The following is a 19,547-nucleotide window of genomic DNA, read 5'->3' on the forward strand; positions in this document are numbered from 1 at the left end:
GATCCTAGTCACAGGAATGTTTGAGAAGCAATGACCTAGCAGAACAGACCCCAGGCAGTTTGCTCTGAAATAGCCCAGAGGCGTGGACATGGGGAAAGGAACTTCCCGGGGAGCTGGGGCTTGGCCTGTGACTGGGAACCCTGTCCCTCGATGGGACCACTACTGCCTGTCCAGATGCCCTGAAGCACTCCACAAAGCTGTTCCTGTGGGGCCACCATGAACTCCAGGGGCAAGCAGAAATGTCGAGATGGGGGCGGTGTGGGGGCACAAACTCAGGTGGCAGCCTCTGCCTTGTGGTCTCACAGCCCGGATAAAGCTGTGATGCTGCCTGGGGAGATCAACTTCCCTCCTCCTACGTGGCCCGGAGCACAGGAGCCTAGGGCAGCACAGAGCAGCACAGATGGCCAGGCTGAGGGGGCCCGGAGGGGGGCCCAGAAGGCTCTTGGAAGGGAATGGTTTGGAGAGTGCATGCAGGAGGAGTGCGTGGTCCAGAGTTCCTTCCACCGTTGTTTTCGATTTAAGACATTTTGAGGGTGAGAGTTTGGTTTTATAGATTTAGGAGGTTTCCTTCTTCTTAATGGAATAAGCATGTTCTGGTTTGAGCTCACAGCAGTCTGGTCGCTAATGAAAGGCAGACGTCCAGGGGCCAGGGCTCTGATTGCCGCCACATGGAGCAGGAGAGGGGTGGGGGGTGGAAGGCCATTGTCTGAATCTGTGAACCAGACATGCAGTTGGGAAATGGTTGCGGGGGGTGGGTATGCAGTGAAAGTTCTGAGACGGAAACTCACAAAGGGCGCAGGTCGCAGGGTCAGGCAGAGGGTGCAGGAGCCCGGATTGGCAGGGCCACTTGACAGCATCTATGACCCAGAGCACGCAGCCCGACCAGCTCTGGTTCCCCCCCTGCCCACCCCCCGAAAAGGATTCTGCAGTCTCACCATGTAGAGAGAGCCCACGTTGAGAACAGCAAGAGACTCAAAGCTGTTAGAAATGGTCCAGAACATTTTAAAGGAAAAAGTATAGCTTGGTGATTTAGGCAGAGTCTTGGCTTACCCGACTAGTTCCAAAAAGGGAATTTGAAGTCCTGGGCTGGAGTGGCCTCCTCCCCCAACACCAGGTCGGAGCCAGGACGGGCTTGCGGGTGGCCTGAACCTGAAGTTTTTAGAGGGCATCTTTTTATTTTTTAAAGATCACATTAAGCTTCTTACAGATTCTCCAACCTCCAATCAGCCTGGAACCTGCACAAAAATCAAAGCATATGAAATCTTTGGAGAAAGGAGCCAGCTTCCCATTAGAGTGTGAGAGACAGAGTGACGAGAAAGACACACAGGGATGGGGCAGGGGTCTCGGGGTGGGTGAGGGTCTGGGTGTACATGGAGGTGGTGCCCAGCGCATGTGTGTGAGACAGTGGGGCATGCAGTAGCGTCCGTTCTCAGACACAGTGCCCCTCGCTGCCTCCTCCTGCTTGGACGTCACTCCCCTTGATAAATCAGGGTTTTAATGGAGTCTTTTGTGGCGAGGAATTAAATACGCAGCTCCTACTCCTGCAGTGACGCTGAAGTGGTACCTTCCTGTTGCTTGTGGGGACGGGAAGGGAAGAGGGCTTAGCTGGGGTCACCCTACCCTACTCCAGTCCAACCCGCAGAGATGGGAGCCCTTCAGGAGAGGACCTCGGGCTGCTGCTGGTGATCCCTGGGACCTCCATGCTGCCCTCCCCACGTGCCTCCTCTCTCCACTCTACCAGGTCCTGAGCTGTGTCAACCCCGACAATGCCAACAGTCCCGAGGTCCCAGTGAAGATCCTCAACTGCGACACCATTACTCAGGTCAAGGAGAAGATTCTGGATGCCATCTTCAAGAATGTGCCCTGCTCCCACCGGCCCAAAGCTGCAGACATGGACCTAGGTGAGTAAGCAGCCCACCCGGGAGGCTGTCCTTGACTGGTCAGAAGCCCCTCCTACCCACCAGTGGAGCTAGGGTGCACAGAACAGGTATGCATGGCCCCCAGGAGCCCAGGGGCTGCTTCTTCATGGCCACTTAGTGAGAAATAAGCAGAGAGGGGACCACAGTCTGCTTCTGGGGTCTTTTGAGCAGCGGAGGGGTGGCAGCAGAGAATTTAGTCTGAATCCGCGTGGCCCAAGGTCTTGCCACCACCTTCTCTGTGCCCCCAGGCCTTTCCCTTTGCCTCTGTGCTGTGCCTCTAATTTTTGCTGACTACCAAAAGCAGGAGGGATCTGGGTCAGTGATGGAGGAAGGATAGAGAAAAATGAGATATGACAGCCTACTGTGGAGCAGGGTGACATTTTATTTGAATGTTCCATGAATAGATCGCATAGCCTATATAAACAAGGGCTTGCCACTTAGGGCCAGCTGAACTTAGATCCAGTTACAGCTTGCCTGCGTGTTTAATAAGACACTCAGCGACCTGGGGAAATCCTAGTGGGGAGCCCCAGGCTCCAAAGAGGCCAGGGCTGAAGAGAGGCAGTTTGGCATCATGGATCAGCATCACACCTGCCTGAGTTTGGGTCCTGGTTCCACTGAGTTCTGTGTAAGCTTGGTCTAGTTACTTAACCTTTCTGTGCCTTAGTTTCCTTGCCTATAAAATGGAGATAAATAATAGTGCCTGCCTCATTGTAAGAATGAAAAGAGAGGATGCATATAGAAGCTTTTAATGTACTGCCTGGTACATAGTGCCTCCTAGGAAGCATTGGCCACTATTATTTCTGATTATGAAGATAATACTGGTGAGGAAATGGTATGTGCCTGTTGATCCTGGGCATGGAGGGAAAGGTGTCTAGGTGTGTACATGGTTGAGTCTGGAAATTCATGGCAACATAGAGGGGAGAAGACCTCCAGAGGCCCCTAATGCATCCATCTGGCTTCTAAGCTGGCTTCAGCTAAGCCATCCAAGGCAGATGGGCATCTGTGCTATTTTCTAAAATCCATGGGGAATTTTCATCCCCTCCCACTGTCTCACCACCACCACCACCCCCCGCCCCCCCCGCCCCCCGCCAACACACCAAATTCTGATGCCTAAAGACTCAGGATCAGGAAGTTCACTCACCTCAATTCTTACTCCTTCCCTCCCCCCTGCCCCACCTCTCCTGTTGGTTGGCTCTTGGCAGGATGTGTTTGGCCCTGTGCCTGGAGCTTGGCAGCCCAGAGGGACAGACTGACCGAGCACATTCTCCCCTTCCCTTTGGAGCTGTCTCTGTATGTTTCTGGGACAAGGAGGAAGCATCTGTGAGATCCTCAGGGTAGAGGGTACCAGGCGAGTATGTCCCCAGTGCTGGCCCCTAGAGTTGGAGTGGCCATTTGTGTCTGTGTGGGGGGGAGTTTACCACCAGGAAGATCCCACAGACTGATGGAGTCAAAGGCTCAGTTATAGTACCAGTGAGAGAGAAGATAGTGCCAGGGAAGGAAGACCCCCATGTCCCTACCCTCAAGCAATTAAGTGGGCTGATCAACCATGGGTCTGCCAGGGAGAACTGAGTTTACTACGGTCACCAGGTAGTACTCACCATGCCTTTTATCCGTCTGTGAGAGCCATGGCTTATCAAAGTCCTCATCTGCAATATGGGTGGGAGGAGAGCCCTGGCCTAGCAGGGCCAAGAGGAGGAACTATTATAAGAACCTTTATCTTCATGCTGGAAGGTGAGTTTCAAAAGCTTGTGCCTTAGTTTAGAACATGGCAAGAGCTCACTGGGTGGGTGCATACAGAACTGTGTACTTCTGGTGCTTGGGAATGGGCTGACCTCCCATGGGGGAGAGAGACCATGTCAAGGCTGGTAGATAGATATTGTTCAGGATCAACCATCCCCACCTGGAAGCCACACACCCAGAACTTAGGAGGGGGAGGAACTGCTTTTAACTTTAGAACATTTGTCGGGTGCAAGTCCAGCAAAGCAGATTGTTGATGAAAGGATGTAATGAATCTGGAATGGAGGCAGCAGTATCCAAAGCAGCTATGGCCACTTCCTGGCATCCACTTCCTACGATCCACTTCCTGCTGTCTACTTCCTGCCATCCACTTCCTGCTGTCCACTTCCTGCCATCTACCAAGAGTGAAGGAAGCCTGAGGGCTATGCAGCAAACAGGGCCCGCCCAAGAGTTGCTACTCTCTCGAGCTAAGAGGCTGCTCAGGCCAGGGGCATGGTGCTTACCAGGTTCCAAGAGGGCAAAGGAGCCATCTTTCTCATCACAGGAGCTGCTGGGGAGGATGCAGGATCGCTGGATGGATGAGGCTTCACAGAAGGCAGGGTAAAGGGGAGAAACCAAAGGAAGGAGACAATTTGAGCATCTGGGGCCTTGTCTTCCTGGAGAAGTGGCATCATATTGAACTTCTCACAAAGGCCTCCCATGATGGATGCTCTTCTGAGGAATTTCCTTCTTTTCTATTAAATGAAGGGTCTGGAGCTGTCCCCGCAACTCTGGTCTTCTTTCTACCAAAGCCAGATTCCATAACAAATAAAATAGGGCCTCCTCAGAGACCCAAATGCTTCTTCCATAAGATTTGCTCCCACTCAGTTGCATGGCCTCCGTGGGGAGAGAGAGGCAAGGCAAGTTTCTCCCATTGTGTAGGTGAAAGTGCCTTGAAACCTGAAAGCAGTTTACAAATATAAGGTGAGATTGTTATCAAAAATTCATCTGTGCCAAAGGGACATACGGGCTTCCCTGGTGGCTCAGTGGTGAAGAATCTGCCTGCTATGCAGGAGATGCAGGCAGGAGACATGAGTGCGATCCCTGGGTTGGGAAGATCCCCTGGATAAAGGAAATGGCAACCTTCTCCAGTATTCTTGCCTGGAAAATCTCAATCCATGGGGTCATAAAAGAGTCAGACACAACTGGACAACTAAACAACAACAGCAACAAAGGGACACATAGCATGTAGGCACAGAGAAGTCTCTGAGGCACATGCATTGGAGGCAAGACAGCCAAGCATACCCCTCCACTTCATTTCCCTCCATGTTGCCTCTTTCCATAGCTGAGGGCATTGGGCAAAGACTGCCCTCCCCATCCTGGCAAGGCATGGACATCTGTCCCAGGCCAGCTTAGAAGGAAACAAAGACATTTTAAACCACCTCTGTAATTATCCTAAGTACATCCAGCCCCAACTCCTTCCCCTGCCTTTCATCATCACTGTGGCGCCTGGCCTGGCCTAGTCCCCCATTCCCAACACTTTTGTTCATTGTTCCTGGGACTGAAGCTCTCCTACCCTGCCCACTCCACCAGCTTCTCCAGGCATTGAGGAGCCAAGATGGGGAACTGTATTAGCCAGTGTTCTCCAGAGAAACAGAACCAATGGGATGGGATATGTTTATACAGAGAAAGGCTTATTTGAAGGAATTGGTTCATGCAGTTATGGAGGATTTCATTAATAATGGACCAGGAGGAATCTGTTTGGGCCGGGATAATGGAATACCATAGCCTGCTTGACTTATAAACAACAGAAAATAATTTCTCACAATTCTTGCAGCTAAGAAGTCCAAGATCAAGGTGTCAGCAGATTTAGTATCCAGTGAGAACCCACTTCCTGGTTCATAGGTGTCCATCCTCTTATTGGGACTATATGACAGAAAGTGGGCAAGAAAACATGTGCTCAGTCGCTCAATCATGTCCAACTCTTTGTAGCCCCATGAACTATATAGCCTGCCAGGCTCCTCTGTTCATGGGATTTTCCAGGCAAGAGTACTAGAGTGGGTTGCCATTTTCTTCTCCAGGGAGCATTCTGGGATCCTCTTTATAAAGACACTAATCCCATTCATGAGGGCTCCACCCTTATGACCTCAGGCACCCTCCCAAAGGCCCGGCTTCTAAATGCCATCTCATTGAGGGTTAGGAGTCAACATATGAATTCTGGGGGGATACAAACATTCAGTGTCTAGCATGAAGGCTGTTGAGTCCAAAATCTATAGGGAAAGCCATCAGGCTTGAGACCCAGGGAAGAGCCATGTTACAGTTCAAGTCCAAAGGCATCTGCTGCAGAAGTCCCCCCTGCTCAGGGGAGGTCAATCTTTTGTTCTACTCAGGCCTTCGCCTAATTAGAAGAGGTCCACCTACATTATGGAGGGCAATTCACTTTACTCAAAGCCAACCAATTTAAATATTAATGTCATCCAAAAACACCCTCACAGAAACATCCAGAATAATTTTTAACCAGCTATCTGGGTGGGCACTGTGGCCCAGACAAGTTGACATATGATAGAACTAACCATTGTAAGAGTCAAAGCGAAGGACACAGAACCTGCCTTTGTTTCAGTCTCTTGGAATCTAGGGAAGGGAAGACATCCCAGGGCAGGAGTTAAGGACTATGCTGGGGCCAGTGGGCCTTGGGAGCTTTGAAAGCACAGTGCTAGGGCTCCCCGCTTTGTTATATGTGAGGCTGTCCTCGCCAAGTTGATGCCCCTTTCCACCCACAGGTATTGGTTGTAGGTACTCCCTTATGCTGGACTTCAGTGGTGGCTCAGTGATAAAGAATCTGCCTACCAATGTAGGATCCCTGGGTCAGGAAGATCTCCTGGAGAGGTCAGGGCAACCTGCTCCAGTATTCTTGCTGGGAAATCCAACAGACAGAGGATCCTGGTGGGCTACCATCCATGGGGTCACAGAGTCAGACACGACTCAGTGACCAAATAAACCACAACCCTGTTACACCACCAAACTCCTCAACCAGCATCTCATAAGAGCCTGCCCTGGGGAAATGCCCAGCGCAGAGGGAGCCATACGGCTAAGAGTTCCTCACTTCTTTGCACAGTAGAAGGAGGCTGGACACTGCTCTCTCTGAGCCAAGGGACTCTTTGTCTCCTCTCTTCATTCCCCGGAGGACATAATTGATGCAATTCTGTTCCACTGCACAGGAGGAGACTCTGTAGCTCAGAGAGGCACAGAGCCTGGGCCCTGGTCACACAGCAGGAAGTGAAGAGAACAACCGTTCCCTTCCCTCACAAGCTCCTCCACAGGCCATGACCTCCCAGTTCCTCTGGTTTAATGCAAATGCCCCATCAATAGCCCCGGAACTCCGCCACCCCTTCTGTCTGAAAGGGTATATTTTTTCAAATAACTAATTCCTGTATGCAACAAAAAGATACACTATCTTCTGAGTGAAATATAAAGAGTTCACAGCAGCTGTCGCCCCAGTTTGCATTTTTCGCTGCACCTGATGGGAAGGACAGATAAAGATAATGGGATTTTTTTTTTCTTTTTTATTTCACCTCCTTCTCTCCCTGGAAGGTGGAAGTATAGCAAATTGGATTGTGAGTGTGTCTGTCCTTTGTGCTTGGAGCCTGGAGTAGGGCAGGGGGCTGCAGGCCGAGCTGTGAAGAGGTCAGAGCCAGCAATTTTCCCTGGTGATATGCATATGAATACCTGGGTCACCTTTGCTACCTGAATCACCTTTCCTCCTTCCAGCCGCCCATCTCTTGCCTCTTAACTCTTCTTCGACACAGCACAGCATGGCACACCACCCTGGAGCACCACCAGAGCCTCCATATTATTCCATGTTCAAGAATATCCATTAAGCTCTAGCTCACCTCTCTTAAATCAAGTAGCAGAGCACAGCCCACTTTTTCCTTTAGCTCTCCAGACTTCCCCAAAGCGACAACTAGCTGGTGCACCGCACTTTACAGTTTGCAAAGACCTAGGGCTTGAAAGTAGATGGCACTGTTCGATTTAGGGATTTCTTCTTTTAAACACCACATTTCCTAGTTCACTTATTTTATATTTTAGAATTTGCTCTCACCATAAAATTATTCCTCTTTTAACAAATTATATTTAGATGCCCTCCCCCAATTCCTGAGTCAATTTCCCAACTATTTGCATTGACACTGATTCTCTTCGGGCCTCTCCCCACTCTTCTCTGAAGCTGCTCCCTCCCACAGTTTGGAGTGGCTGGGTGCCGAGGGCATCCAGGCTCCCTGCCAGGTGTTCTCCTTGGGGCTCACCTGCAGACAGGTGTGCAGCAGTAGAGTTGTGTCTCCTCCTCTAGCCTTCTGCTCGGGACCCTGGTTTGGGAGGTAGAGAGGGCCCTGTGCAGGCTGGCGTGTGCACCTGCTGAGATCCTGCTCAGCACCCGGCAGGGAAGAAAGGCTACCTGGAGTGGGAGTGCAGGCAGCTAGTTCTGAAGTTGGTTCCCTGTGGATCAGAAGGGTTGACTCAGCCAGTTCTAACCAGCCTGGTGGGCACCTCCTTCATCCCTCTAGCTCACCCCCTCCTAAAGCTTCCTGTGATGGGTCTGAGGAGAGAGGCTGATGCAAAGATTGGACTAGGGGCCGGGGTAGGCAGAGTTTGGTGGCTGCAGAGCCTTAGGAGGTGAAATGAGGTGCTTGTGTGAGTATATGCATGCGTGTGTGCATGTGTGTGACTATGCATGTGTGTGCATGCACATGCATGTGCACCCGTCTGCATGCACACTATGATGCCCTGAGCTAGTGAGTGGATCGTGCTTCCGAGGGGGGTTTCCCTCTCCAAGTGATACCTGCTGGTGGGTAGGGGACCTTCCAGGAGCCAGACCAGTGATGTACTGGGTGCCAGTGTTTCCTCCAGGGTTGGCCTGCAGATAAACCCCTCCTTCCTCTACACCTCAGCTCCCTACTATTCCTCCAGACACCTCTCAGAAATGTGGGGGCACCCCACTGCTGCTCCCACCCCTTCTTCTCCAAGAACCTCCAGGTACCATCCTATCTCCTGAGCATCCCACCCCACCCCACCCCCGCCTTTGGCCAGGTCCTCCCCTTCTTGGGCAGGGCTCCCCCACTCCTTTTCATCCACCCCTGTGTCTGGTTTTCCAGCTCAACCCTAGATGCCTTAGACACTAGACTAAGATATTAGTAAAGTAATGGTATTCCAGACCTTTCTTAACTCAGTTCCAAACTTCCTTCCTTCCCACAAGGACTCACCCTCATGAATCCCTAGAAGTGTCACACAAGTGGCCCCTGTGGGCCAGAACACCTCCCCGACCCCCAAATACTCCTCTACCCTCCCCCTTTTCTGGGTCTGTGCGCCTTTGTTTTCCTGCATAACCTTCCACACACACAGAGGCCTTCAGGGGCCAGGGCTTTCGTGTTAGGAAGTTTTCTTTTTCACCCGTGTAATGTCCTGCCAGCACAGTGCCTAGCACACCGTGGGCACTCAGTTTTGAGTGAGTGAGGTTAGAGCTCTAAGACTTTCCGGATGTGGATTCTCACCATGGTGGCCGTAGGAGATGCCTCCTGTGTCCTAGTCTGGGGGGAGCAGGGAGATGACCTGGTCCAGCGTGGGCAGGGTGATGAGTCCCTGTCTCGGGATTCACTGGGACCATCACCGAGCTCACATCATTTGGTGCCTTGAGGCATTTTCCAGTCTCACTGGGCCCCGTGGGCAGGCAAAGCTGTCCAGGCAGCTGGGCATTCATCCAGAGGACACTGGCCCTTGGCCCAGCTGTCACTTTGCCCCCCGGCTGTTCTAACAGGGTCACCTGGTACACAGTAAGGTGTGGACACAAAAGAGAGATATTTTTAGTGCTGTTTTCATAGGCAAGACAGAAGGAGCCTATTTGGTGGAAAGAATGCTGAACCTGGGATGAGGAGACCTGGATACTGTTGATTTCCATTACTGTTATTAGGACTAAGCCTATGTTGAATATGCAGAAGTACCCAGAGCACAAAATTAGATATGCCCTTGCTCGGGGGCCTCGTGACCTGACCAGCCGCCCACACTGCCAAGGACACCAGACCTGAAGACTGCAGGTCTGCCTTGCCCTCAACTGGCCCACCCCACCCTTGGGGCTCTCTACCACTGGGTAGGGATGAGGGTTCACGAAGCCAGCCATGCAGTTTGTGGGCTGGACTCTTCCTGGGACAGAGGGAAGCCAGCAGCTTTGATCTTTGACCTTGGCTGTTCCTGGTCCCAATGTGAGCTCCATGGCCCCTACCTCTGTCAAGAGCAGGTCTTGAAGGAGCACAGGAGCATTCCAGAAAGCGGAGCCTACCCTGTTTGATTTTCCTGAGATACCCCATGGTGAGTCTGGGGAAAGAGAGGCCCTAGCTGGCTTGGATATGGGGTTTCAGAAAAGGAAGGAAAAGAGTGACATGGAAATGACATGTGTTCAGGCCACAGGTGAGTTTGAGGACCCTGGGCAGAGAAGAGTGAGATTGAGGGATGGGTTTAGCCCACTTATGTCACTTGGTGCCAGGGACGCCCTGCCCTCATGTTGCATCCATACTTCTTCATTCCGGCTCAGCTGGGCAGGCCACCCACGGCCTCTCTTCTTTCCTGCATGTCCCAGGGATGAAGCTGCCAACACCAGGCTCCCATATTTCTTGCGTTCATTCTTCAGGATTGGTTTGGAGATGGAACAGAGGTTTTCACTTTTTCACCTTTCTGATATTTCAGGGGAAAAAGCACATAGCATCTTTCCTGTAGGAGGAGAATAACAGGCTTGAGAGATCTAAGAGAGCTTCCCTCGTGGATCAAACGGTAAAGAGTCTGCCTGCAATGCAGGAGACCTAGGTCCTTGGTCGGGATCTCCTGGAGAAGGGACTGGCTACCCACTCCAGTATTCTTGCCTGGAGAATTCCACGGACAGAGAAGCCTGGTGGGCTACAGTCCATGGGGTCACAAAGAGGTCGGACACGACTGAGTGACTGACACTTCACTTCACTCGAGAGATCTGAAAGCAGGACTAAGTGTTCTCCAGCTTTCTATCATCATATTGGCCTTTGGAGGAACATTCTTAACTTTTTGAGATAGTTGCCAAAAAAGACAATAGTCATTGCCTCCCTGCTGCCCGCTGGCACCCCAGAGGCAGGGGCCGGGGCTGGCAGGACCAATGGACAGGACACCTCTTCTGACAGCCCCTAAACGTGTGACTAAGCACTGATAACAGTGATGGGCAGGCTTCCTGCTGCCCTTGACCATCCTGCTGCCCACTGCATATCACTGACCACAAGCCTCAGCCAGTGTGGAAGGCATGTAACCCCATCCGCATGGACTTGATTTTGTGGAGGTGGAAGTGCCGTGTCCCACTGGGATTCCTGGAGCTCAGAGTCTGGAGTTGAGGGGAGGCAGCTACCCACCAGCATCCCAGTGTGGCCACAGCCCAAGCTCCAGTCCAGCCATCACTGTCCACACCCCCAGCACTTGAGTGGCTCACACACGTGGTGAGCACCACACCACCGAGCTCCAAGTTGCAGTGACCTCCAGGTCTGCCTTCCCAACCTGCTTCTTTAATTTCCCAGTTGTAAAACTGGAAGAACGAGTGATAATCATTCCAGGGAACTTTCACTTTGGCGGTGAATGTGCCCAGCTGAGCTTCTGGAGGTCAGCTCTACCTTTGTCCCAGGTTCTAACAGCTCAGCTCACAGCTGACCTGTAGCTTGCTGTCTGCCCACCATGGAGCAGCAACCCACGGGTAGAAAATCCTTTCACTGCTTGGAAAATAAGCCACCGTTACTCAGTCACTTACTCCTTCTCCTCTTTCATCTATTCATCTATTTCACTCTTTTCACTTATGTATTATTCATGTACTTATACTCATCAGGTACTTACTGTGTGCCACGTGCTGGGCTAGCCCTGCTGCTGGGCATCTGGTGGCATCAGTTTTGTACTCCCAAGGACAAGCCATCATCCCTTGGCTGCCCTGAGTGGGGGGAGGATGGCCGCACTCTGCCCTACATTTTTTCAGTCGAGGGCAGAGAGGCAGACTGACTTTCATTTGCTTACATAATTGCTGGACACGATTCAGAGCCAGGGCTGCTGCATAGGGCCGCACAGGCTGCGCACTGCACAACTTCAGGGCAGTTGTATAGCGAGGAATTCTGCGTCCAGCTCCAGCATTAAGTCACCAGCTGTCATTGCTCGGTCCCCCAGGTGGTTTGGTTTGTTTACATCCCCCTGAGAGGTGCTACAGAGCCATTGGCAAGGGAGCCAGTGCACACCAGCAAGCTGGCCCTCTGTGGGTACCTTACCCCACTTAATCCTGGCCAGCCCCACGGCCTCTTCAGTGAAGCGCAGTCCTCTACCCTCGGGCCTGGCCAGGAGACTTAGTGTCCAGAGCTGGGCCCCTGTTCCTCCTCCGGCTCCCATGTGAGGCATGCAGAGCACTGCCTGCCTTCCAGGCCCCCATCCATGTGTTCTCCTCTGACTTAATGGCCTGGCACCATTCACAAGGCAAGAGGGGAGACCCACGAGGCTTTATCATTCAGGGCCATTTATCTTTGTGCAACTGGGACAACGTGTGTCCCTGCCTTATCCTTGGCCCAGGCTAGTCTTCAGTTCAGTTCAGTTGCTCAGTCCTGTCTGACTCTTTGCGACCCCATGGACTGCAGCATGCCACTGCAACCACTCAAAAAACATGCACCCATACCTACCTGCATAAAATCCAAAACAAAAAACCCACAACAGACAACATGACAACAAACAAACAAAATGCTGATGACCAGGTGCCCTGGTGGGGCATCTGCCCTTTTACATACCACCCCACCTGCCCCCAGACCCTCACCACCGTGATCGAGTCCAGCCGTGCCGTCAACAGCACTAAGTGACAGCTGGTCCCCAGAGACCTCTGGAGGCTCCTCTGCTCCAGTGAACCCACATGGCACCCTCATGTTTTCATTCCTGGGACAGCCTGTTGCTACAAGAAGCTCTAAACCAGGCAGCAGACAAGCTCGGGAGCTAGAGGCACGGACGTGGCTGTTAGGAACATCTCTGTTCCTGCTGAAGGCAGGCAGCTCCCTTCCTGGGCCGGATTCTCATCTGCAGCACTGGCCATGCCAAGTGCACAAGGCAGGAAGGAATCAGTCATGTTCCCTCAGCTGGACAGGAGAGAACAGGGGAGGGGAGCGGAAATGTGTGTCTGTGGAGCCACAGTAAAAAATCCAAGGCGGGGTTAGACCAGGACAGAGGGTAACTCACGCCAGCCCCCACCCGCACGCCGCAAAAACCCGGTGCTCTCACCCGTTTCAGAATCTCAGCATCTGTGAGGCGCTGAGTGGGGTCATGGCTGCTTGGAAACCAGATTCCTGGCTTTTTGGCAGACACACATGTTGTACTTGAATTGAGAAGGCCGTTTTCCTTTCTGGTGTGTGCATGTGAGCGTGTGTGCGTGTGTGGATGTGGATGCGTTCGTGCACAAGAGCTGGTCTGTGTCTGGCTTGCACCTGGGTCTCCATGTGCGAACTTTTCAGGACAGGAATGTGCGTGTCCCCATCCCCACGTGATTTGTACCACATGTGGCAGTGAGGGTTTGGCAGGTGAGAAACAGTCTCCTGTTCCCCCATGTGGGATCCATCAGGGAACCCATGTGTGTAGGTGTCTGGGACCCATGAGGATAAGGTGGGAGGTAACCGTACACCTATGGCATCAAAGAAAATTAGGTGTCGGATAGATCACCAAGATGCTGTTCTCCACATCGACTTTGTGGCTGTTCTTGGGTGTGAGGATAGGTTTTGCTGGCCTCTCCATGTACATTTACTCAATCTCTCTGCCAAGACTGGCCCACCTGCTGGCTTTTGGGTCCAAGTCACACCCCTGGAATAGGAAGAGGGTGCCTAGTGGTGGAATTTGCCGTCTTGGTCTCGTTAGCTCCAAGACCTCACAGTCAAGCAAAGAGTACGTGACACTGGTGATGCCACCTTGCATTTGCTTAGTATGTCCTTAAGTGTCCTCACGTGCCTTTTTTTTAATACTTATTTTTGGCTGTGCTGGGTCTTCATTGTCATGTGGGTTTTCTCTAGTTGCGGTGCAGAGGTTTCTCCTTGCAGTCACTTCTCCTGTTGCAGAGCACCTAGGATGCCCAGGCTTCAGTAGGTGTGGCATGTGGGCTCGGTATTTGCAGTTTCTGGACTCTAGGGCACAGGCTCAGTAGCTGTGGTGTACTGGACTTAGCTGTTCCACGGCAGAGTGAGATCTTCCCACATCAGGAGTCAAACCCGTGTCTTCTGCTTTGGTGGGACGATTCTTTACCACTGAGCCTCCAGGGAAGCCCCCTGCCTTCTTCATTCATTTAATAAGCATTGACTTCTTGCCTATGTGGCCAGCCACCAGGAACACGTGGGCAGTGGAGGTGACGTTATTCCTATGTCTGTCATATAGTTTGTTGGGATGAGAACCAGACCTGGGAATCAGGGTCCCCCTGTGCTTCTGCACCCCTCCTCTGGGAGCATCTGCGAGCACCTGTCTGTCTTTGGAGGCACCCTGAGGTGGTGCCGTGCACTTGCCTGCACAGGGGTCCTCAGGGTCCCATGGGAGGGGCCCAAGGGCCTGTCTGAGATGGAACTGTTCCCCCTACAGAGTGGCGACAAGGAAGCGGGGCGAGGATGATCCTGCAGGATGAAGACATCACCACTAAGATTGAGAATGACTGGAAGAGACTCAACACCCTGGCACATTACCAGGTAAGGGGACCATGGATGGGGAGGGGCTAGCAAGCTAGGCAGCCAGGTCCCTGGGGGTCTCTGTCGGTGAATAACAGGGTCATCCTGAGGCTCTTACCAAGCCCTAAACCCTTCTTCACCAGCACTTTGTGTGCCCTTAGTGACCCAGGGAAAACATGGGACCCCACGACACCCTGACCTTCCTGGAGATAGCATGCTGGGTGTGCGCTTCCTGCAGGGCATGGGCAAAGACCCTGAGCAAAAGCCTTTCTTAGGTGAGCCCTGGAGTTTAAGGTTGGGTGCTGTCCCAGGGAAGCATAAGGACAGAGGGTGCTGGTGAGAGGCTCTTGCCTGAGTCACTCCAAGAGTGAGCCCCACCATGGACTACAGTTCTATACTCAGATCTGTCCTGTTTCATCAAAGGAAAACTGACAGCCTCCTCCATCCCCTGGTTCTCAGTGAGGCCCTGATTGTCCCCAAGGACCACGTTCGTCCTGACTGGGTGGCAGTTTCTGTGACCAGGCCCTTACCTGCCTTTCCCCGGTAGGTGCCAGATGGTTCTGTGGTGGCCTTAGTGTCCAAGCAAGTGACAGCCTACAATGCAGTGAACAACTCCACTGTCTCCAGGACCTCAGCCAGTAAATACGGTGAGTTCATCAAATCTTTCTGGGGAAGAAAGGATGCCCCCTGAGCAGCTGTGGTCACCATGGCAGCACTGCTGGAAGATAGTGGGTGCCAGGGATAGGGAGTGGGGAGGGATGCGGGGAGTCAGGCAGCTTGGCCCCCAGAAAGGCACACTGTACGCAAAAGAAGGTTCCTGGTTCTGAGCAGGGACTCTGATGCAGGAGCTTCGTCCCTGGAAACAAGAAGAAAGTCTAACCTTCCTGAGCGTCCTACAGTCTCTAAGATGCTTCCACGTTTGTGATAACTCATTATCAAACGTCAGGTTCATAATAATCAGTGAATTAAATAATTATTATTTCCCCCTGTTATGCAGATTAGCAAATGATAACTCTGATGCACAGAGGCTAAATGACGGGTAAAGGTCACACACTATGAAGCAGTTGAGGGAAGGTACAGACCCAGGTCTCTGCTCCTCAGGGTGGGGAGAAGGGTGCCAGAGGTGGGCTGGACGCCCCGGTGCCTTCTTACCAGCAAAACTGGCTGAAAAAGCCACCAGCTTTATGAGACAGTTCTGGGAAATAGAAGACAACACACAATGGTGCCTGCACACAGTGGGACCTGCCTCTTCTTTTCCCGCTCGGCACTCATCTCACCACACCTGTTGCAGCAGACAAATGGTCCAGGCGAGAGAGGCAGGCGAAGGTACACAAGTGGCAGGGCGATCACTCAGCTGGTCAGTCACCGGTTAAGGGAAACAGGGTCCCAGCTCTTTCAGGAGCGCGTGCTAAGTCGCTTCAGTCTGACTGTACGACCCTATGGACTGGAGCCCGCCAGGCTCCTCTGTCCATGGGATTCTCCAGGCAAGGATACTGGAGTGTGTTGCCATGCCCTCCTCCAGGGAATCTTCTCGATCCATCCAGGGATAGAACTTGTGTCTCCAGCATTGGCAAGTGGGTTCTTTACCACTGATGCCACAGGGGAAGGCCCCCTCCCCCCCCCCCACCACCACCCCGAGCTCTTTCATTGGTACTTAATTGGCGACACAGAACACATCCTGAGACTTGAGAGCTCTTACAAGGAAAGTACAAAAAGAGACAAGCTTGTATTTTTTACAAATTGAATCATAAGGGCTGGAGAGATGCAAGTACAAGAGGGAAAGGAATCCGATTGGGTGGACAAGACACAGAGAATTTCCTGGAGGCGGTGGAAAAGATGTTCCAGTTTCAGGAATGGACAGAAGCGCCTCCAAAGGCAAGAAGGATCAGAGTTGGCCTCAGCTGGAGCCGAGGTGTATCATAAACAATAGGCTGGAAGGCTGGGTGGCCTTACCCGCCTGGGGTCCTTGCATTGGCAGAAAACATGATCCGGTACACGGGCAGCCCCGACAGCCTCCGTTCGCGCACACCAATGATCACCCCTGACCTGGAGAGCGGAGTCAAGATGTGGCACCTGGTGAAGAACCATGAGCACGGGGACCAGAAGGAGGGGGACCGGGGGAGCAAGATGGTGTCTGAAATCTATCTGACACGACTGCTGGCCACTAAGGTACAGGACGTCAGCCAGGGTGTGGGGTGCGAGTGGGTTATGGGGTGGGGTGTCATCACCCCACAGAAATGTCAGAGCTGGCAAATACCTAGCATCTGTGCTGGTGCCACCCCGACCCCCACCTCAGTCATCCATCCATGCAGGCCCTGCTCATCAGCCTAATCTCCTTCCCAGCACAGAACCTCAGCATTCTTCTCAACCCAGTCCTGCAGCCAGACCCTCCCATACATCCAGGCTGGCACGCAGTCTGAAGTCTCGATTCCATCCCTTCTCTTACGGCTACGGCTGAGTCACTTCAGTTATGTCCGACTCTGTGTGACCCCAGAGACAGCACCCCACCAGGCTCCCCCATCCCTGGGATTCTCCAGGCAAGAACACTGGAGTGGGTTGCCATTTCCTTCTCCAGTGCATGAAAGTGAAAAGTGAAGTGAAGTTGCTCAGTCATGTCTGACTCTTAGCGACCCCATGGACTGCAGCCTACCAGGCTCTTCCGCCCATGGGATTTTCCAGGCAAGAGTACTGGAGTGGGGTGCCATTGCCTTCTCCAATCCCTTCTCTTGCCCTTGTTCAAATAGAGAGACACTAGCCGTGTGCATTCCTGGTCCTCTGCCATGCCTTCTGGAAGACTGGCTATATATCTCTGGGGTGTCATATACAGTCTCTAGTGGTGGAAACTGCGGCCCCATCAGTGACTTTGCAGGCCCCCTTTCTAATCCTGGTTCTGGGGACCCTGTGTGCCTACAGTTAGTCCCACAAGGCCCGAGACTGGCCCCAGCTCTGCTCTTTGTGGATCCAAATGAGTAAACTGTTCATTAGCTGACGTGAGTAATGCCCGAACAGAACCAGCAGATTGTGCTTCTCTGCTCTGACCGAGTGAGTTGTTCATTAGCATTTGTGAAAAGTGCTAAAATAACACCACCGAAGGGTGTTAAAACCAAACCGCGGTGTTGGCAGAGGGAGGCTTCCTTAGGTCCAGTCATCAGTGTTATATCTATTTTCCACGTGCCGGGGAAATGGAAAGCTGCTCCGAGACAGATGAGAGCGGGCAGGAGGAGGGTGCAGATTCTTTGCACGCACTTATGCGATTTTACCCAAGCAGGCCTGGCTGTGTGCTGGCCTCCCCTCCCCTCCGCCACCTGGGAGGCCGGGCGATCGTACAGCCCCGTCCTCAGAGCTCTCAGGGCGGGCGAACTGTGAACTTGGTCCCCTCCGCAGGGCACGCTGCAGAAGTTCGTGGACGACCTGTTCGAGACCATCTTCAGCACGGCGCACCGCGGTTCGGCCCTGCCCCTGGCCATCAAGTACATGTTCGACTTTCTGGACGAGCAGGCAGACAAGCACGGCATCCACGACCCGCACGTCCGCCACACCTGGAAGAGCAATTGGTGAGTGAAGGGCAAGCGGAAGCCGCACGGGGAGAGGCCACCCCCGAGTTGATGGCCGGCCTTGGAGACAAGCAGAAGGGGCCAGCCCGCCTTCCCCGCTGCGGCAGCTCTGCGCAGGCGCTCTGTGGGGCTCCACCTGCTTCCGGTCCTTTTGGGCGTTCACTTCCTCTCTCCCTTCCCTCAGTGGAGTCGTCCATGTTTGTCATCGGTTCTTTCAGTCAACAAACATTAAACCAACTAAATGAGCAAACATGAGCATGCCAGATGTCACAGCCAGGTCGCTCTCACATCCTGGTCCCTCCCCTGTGCCTGACATGCTGGACCCTGAGTTTGCAAAGACTCGGGTCGTGCCTTCTGCCCTCCGTGGGCTGACAGGACGCAGCTGTTTGAATAGAGGGGCACATGTGAGGATGTGGAGTGCGTGTGTGCAGCCGGGCTGTAGACAGGCAGGAGCTCACAGAGACTCTTAAATGGAGTTTGGAGCACAGCTAGGAGTCACCTAGATGAACATGGGAGTCTTTCCAGTTCATTCAAGACATGGTTTTCCCTTTTCAGAATTCCCTTTGGGGAAGGGACTGTCCCATAACTAGGGTGTCTTTGAGACGAGGGGAGCCTCTAACTCTTAAATGACACTGTAGGTGTCTCATCACGGTCCCCTCTCTTCTTTAGCCTTTATCCGCCTTTCCCTTCGTTCGTGTGTCGGTTGTTTCACTGAGACTGCAAGGTCAGACATCAGTATGCAGCTCTCGTGGCGGAATCTTGCACAGAGCTGGGACTCAATAAATATTGATGGAGATGCAGAGCCAAGATGGTCTCTACTTGAGAGTTCCACCTAGGGTAAAGCCGTCTTATATTTAGTCCCTTTAGTTCCAGAATCGCCTCCCAGTAGCTTTTACACAGTCCCTGTCCTGGGGTGTTCTTCCCCAGCCCATTCTTTCAGAGTAGCACCTGCCAACTGCCAGGATTGACATGGTACTAGGGCTCAGCCAGCCACCCTGACAGCCCAGGGTCCCAGCCTGGGGCATTGGAATGTTATTCAGGGTAGGATGCTCTGGCTTCCTCTCTCCCCTGAAGAATAGTGCATCTCCACTAAATTTGGAAAGTCAGGCAGGAACAGTTTTGGATGTAAAACGGAAGAGTAGGGTTGCTCCCACGGTAATTCGGGGTACATTGTGGAGTTCTTGTGACCTTTCGGAAATAAGACAGTTAGACTCTGGATCCCATCTAGTCCAGCACTGGGTGAAGGCTGCTCCCTCTTCTGAAAGGCTTGCAGGTCTGGCCTTTCCCGGTGACTGCCCGTAGGTAAGACTGCATTTGAGGGCTTCCCTGGTGGTCCAGTGGTTAAGACTCTGCACTCCCAATGCAGGGGGCATGGGTTTGATCCTCAGTCTGGGGACTAAGATCCTACATTCCGCATGGCATGGCCAGAAAAAAAAAAAAGAAGGATTGCATTTGACTCTGCACACCTTTACAGAATGACTCTGCAGAGCTGTTCCAAGGGCATGTCCCTGACCCACCTAATCTGCTTCTCTCTGCCACTGAGTCTTCCTTCCTACCACCTGAGTTGAATGCCTGCAGCCTTCAGAATACAAGAAATGCCCTGTCCAGACCTTATCCTGGGAGAGCTGCTATTTCCAGACCATGCCCTT

The 19,547-nt window shown here is 52.7% G+C and overlaps 1 protein-coding gene across 2 annotated transcripts in view; it reads left to right on the plus strand.

Annotated features, from left to right (window-relative positions):
• PLXNA4 (plexin A4) overlaps nucleotides 1-19,547 on the plus strand; it is a 480,156-nt gene that overhangs the window by 444,133 nt on the left and 16,476 nt on the right. For both annotated transcript variants that reach the window (XM_086395591.1, XM_086395590.1), the window contains exons 25-29: nucleotides 1,742-1,901; nucleotides 14,262-14,365; nucleotides 14,892-14,991; nucleotides 16,323-16,513; nucleotides 17,729-17,898. In XM_086395591.1, coding sequence (XP_086251717.1) covers nucleotides 1,742-1,901; nucleotides 14,262-14,365; nucleotides 14,892-14,991; nucleotides 16,323-16,513; nucleotides 17,729-17,898 — 725 coding nt within the window. The remainder of the gene's footprint in view (nucleotides 1-1,741; nucleotides 1,902-14,261; nucleotides 14,366-14,891; nucleotides 14,992-16,322; nucleotides 16,514-17,728; nucleotides 17,899-19,547) is intronic.

This window comes from Bos grunniens, chromosome 4 (genome assembly GCF_055505025.1).
Source record: "Bos grunniens cultivar Pamir isolate PY7600 chromosome 4, Bosgru_T2T1.0, whole genome shotgun sequence".
Taxonomy (NCBI): Eukaryota; Metazoa; Chordata; class Mammalia; order Artiodactyla; family Bovidae; genus Bos; species Bos grunniens.